At 31.1% G+C, this 3,750-nt stretch overlaps 1 protein-coding gene across 1 annotated transcript; it reads left to right on the forward strand.

Annotated features, from left to right (window-relative positions):
- Positions 1-706: 706 nt before the first annotated feature.
- LOC146943382 (uncharacterized) lies at positions 707-1,811 on the forward strand. Its single transcript, XM_085741643.1, has 3 exons — positions 707-857; positions 1,016-1,199; positions 1,293-1,811. Exons 1-3 carry the CDS (start codon positions 841-843, stop codon positions 1,536-1,538), a joined length of 447 nt encoding a protein of 148 aa, XP_085597769.1. The 5' UTR covers positions 707-840; the 3' UTR covers positions 1,539-1,811.
- Positions 1,812-3,750: the final 1,939 nt, after the last annotated feature.

The raw sequence follows: 3,750 nt of genomic DNA on the forward strand, positions 1-3,750 counted from the left end.
ATATAATTTTAATACAATTTAAATGTAACTTTGTATTGAAAAAACAAACTGGAGAATTGTTTAACAATATTGGTCAGATATAAAAAATAAACATAATTTAAAATTATATGTGTGCTTTTGGCCCAAAAAAATAGTCAAAAAATAAGTTGTCAGTATAGTTAAGAGTAACAAAAAAAAATTTTGAAGGAAGAGTAACAAATTTTTATTAGTAATATCTTCATAAAAAACATAATTATACTTATAGTCAGTTATAGATAACATTTATATGTATACTTAAAAAAAACACGTAAAAAGATATATGTATGTTGAACTTGGACATTGTGGTAGGTTCATGATTTGGTTCTTAGTAATACACTTAACAACAATATAATTTATTCTGTTAACTGTTAATGTCAAATGCACCATATTATAATGTATGTAAAGTTAATAAAGTGTGCATAATAGTACATCAGGAATCTTTACTATCATGTGTACAAAAGAATCACTTTTTACATTCCACTGACTTCTACAGGACCCAACGAATCTCCACTATTCATTGTTTGTATTATGTTGGTTTTTTCAATGAGAGAACATGACTTTACATCCCACATGCATAGCTTTGTCTTGTTGTGTGTCTTTTTTCCACTAACCTGCAAATGTATGTATTCTTTTTATGCCATTATTTTTTTTTTTGAATCAACTTTTTATGCCATATTTATTAAGTGTATTATTGGTTTTGCATGTATATATATAATATATATAACTATATAGTTAATAAGTTTGGTGTAAAAATGAAGTTGTGGTATTTGTTTATCCTGCTAAACTTGAAGAATTGAATCAAAACATATATTATCCCCAATTATGTCTTCTTCGTGCAGGTACGTAGTAAGTTAATGTTAATTTAATTATTGTAGTGCATGCATCTGTATTGTCTGAAAGTATGGTCAATGTGCTTTACTAATAAAAAAAAAATTGTGACTTTGAGTACTTAATTTGAGATCAATTCCAGCATGTGATAGAGTTTGATACTGTGTAGTGACACGCTAGATCCGGATTATGCCAATTATCTTGCAAGCATTGATCCAGTTGGATTTGAAGAACATTTTGGTGTTATGAATTCTGATCGCACAACATCAAGGGAGAGTTTGATTGAGCATAGTTCTAAATATAATTGGCAGTTAAAGGTTGTAGAAGAAACAATGCTTTCAAAAAGTATTTTGGTAAGTACAAAAGGTAATAAATTTTTGTAATTAGTGGAATTTTTTAAATAAATTGCATGTAAAGTTGACAACAATATGAAATGATTATTGTAGAAATTGCCTAGGGAGATTTCAAAAAATTTCATGTATCCGATTCAGAAACTTGTGATGTTAATCGATGAAGAAATTGATTGGGCATATAATTGTGAGATCCTGAATGCTGCTGGTAACATGACTGAAAAGTTCTTAGGGCCAGGCTGGTATGAGTATGTCCAAGCAAAAAATTTAAAGGTTGGAGAGCAATTGGATTTTATATATGATAAAGATGCAAATATAATAATTGTGAAAAAGGTAATTTAAGCAGAAGCAATGTTTGTGTATCAAATGATGTCTGTATTAGATGAGAAGTGTGTCAAGTGATCATAGTTTGTTGTGTAAGAAATAATGGTGATGTATCGTAGTGAATGGATGATGAATAATGTTAAGAGGTTAAATTATGATGTGATCATTGTGAAAGTTAATGTATATGTATAATGTATTATGTATTGTCCTCTCGATTAATGGTTTAATATTATGTGTAATGTAAGTTTGTTGTATAATATGTTTAATGTAAAATATATTTTGGTTGACAAAGTTTCTTGGATGTTGTTTTTTGTCAATTTGAATGTTTGTAGTTAGGCTATCTATTCATAGTTTCATGTTTAACTTTGAATAATATAATGTTTTTTATGTGCCTTTAAGATTTTTGAATGTATACATTTAGTAGGTGTGTGACTTTAATGTATGACAGTGAACAGATATTGACTATAATGTGCTCCTTTAATTGTTCACTGGTATTTTGTTAGTCTATTTATTAGAGTAGCTGGAAATTATAGCAGTGTGAAAAGGATATGGAAGGTAAGTTGTATAATTTATAACATTACTCCACTCAGCTTTCATTTTGTCTGAAAAAAGCAATCTTCCAACTATAAAGCTCAAATTCGTCATTATGAGGTAATTATAAAACTCTGTTATTATAATAATCTGGTCAGGAAAACTTGTTAAAATTCGATGTGAAATGTGCAGTGTTATTCATATACTCTGTTATTGTAAGTTCTTGCATTAGCTTGATAATTCTTGCTCTGTGTGCCTTGGTTCTGAGATAGTAAGTTTTGAAGTAGTTGTGGAGGTTGTTCTAACTGAGGTAGTTGTACTTTGCCAGCAGCACAACATAATTGAAATTTTGGATTAGAAGTGTTCTTAGATTTCTGTTTCCTTTCTTGATACCACATTAAAGCTCCACATTGCTGACACTCCCATACAGGATCTCCTATGTCACCATATACTATGGCAAAAAAAGAAATACCTGAAGATTAATATTAGAATTGTTGAAATGAAAAATGAAATAATAAAAAAATGTCTGTAACCTGAGACTAAAAGTTACCTCCCAAGATATTTTCATCGATGTCTTCAATCTCTTCATCAGTAGAATTAGATGACTGAGTATCGTCACTGTCATCAGAATCTGAAGATGTATCATCATTTTTGTTTTCATTTTGTTGATTGGTGTTTGACTGATTTGTGAACATTTTATTGAAATAATCAACATCAGTTGATATATTGGTGGGTTTGTTTGTTCGTTCACATGTTGGATTTTCAATTGTTTCAGGAAGGGCAGATGTTTGGTCATCAGAAATTATGGTTGGTGATGTATGTTTATTTCTATTGGTAGGCTGAAGAGGAATATTGTCAGTTGAAGCTGTAGCATTAAGTCGTTGAAGCAATCCGGATAGAATACATTGAACTGGTTTTGATGATGTAGCAAACTCTGAGGCTGTTTTGGTTTTCTTATTGACTCTGACATTGGTTGCATCATCAACATATGTCGCATTTCGCTTTGTTATTATTATAGGAGCATGAACAGACTTTGAAGGTGTTTTGGTTTTATTATTGACTGTGACATTGTTGACCTTGGTTCCAGCATCAATAACTTTGGCAGCTGAGGATGTTTTGGTTTTGTTATTGACTCTGACAGTGGTTGAATTATCAAGAAATGTCGCATTCCGCTTGGTACATGTTTCAGGTGCATGAATAGATTCTGAGGGTGTTTTGGTTTTCTTATGGACTTTGACATTGTTGACCTTCTCCTTGGTTGCATAATCAATATCTTTGGCATTGACCTTGGATGTGGTAGGAGCATAATTGGAATCAATATGGTCTGTTTCAGAAAACTTATTTAGCAAATTTATACCAGGTATGTTTCTCTTACTCCTGCAAGCAGTATTAAACTTATTATAAGGGATATTTGAAGAATGGGTCTGATTGGTTTCTTTTGATTTAGAACTTGATTCTAAGATTGCTCTGATTGTAGATTGACTTTTGACTGTGTTTGAGTGGTCATTTAAGAAACGTGTTGATGTAGTCTGAACATGGTTCTGTGTGGCAATTTTCTTGTTATTGCTAATGTTGGTAACACTGAGCAGGTGGTCAGCATTGCGCTTTGTGTTTAGTTTCTGAGTGGTTTTAGATGTTGTAGGTTGAATGTTCTCACATAAGTTTCTGCTCTCAAACCCTGAATGAGAAGTACTGGTTG

This window comes from Medicago sativa, chromosome 2 (assembly GCF_051527215.1).
Source record: "Medicago sativa cultivar Bolivia chromosome 2, Bolivia_mono, whole genome shotgun sequence".
NCBI classification, from domain to species: domain Eukaryota; kingdom Viridiplantae; phylum Streptophyta; class Magnoliopsida; order Fabales; family Fabaceae; genus Medicago; species Medicago sativa.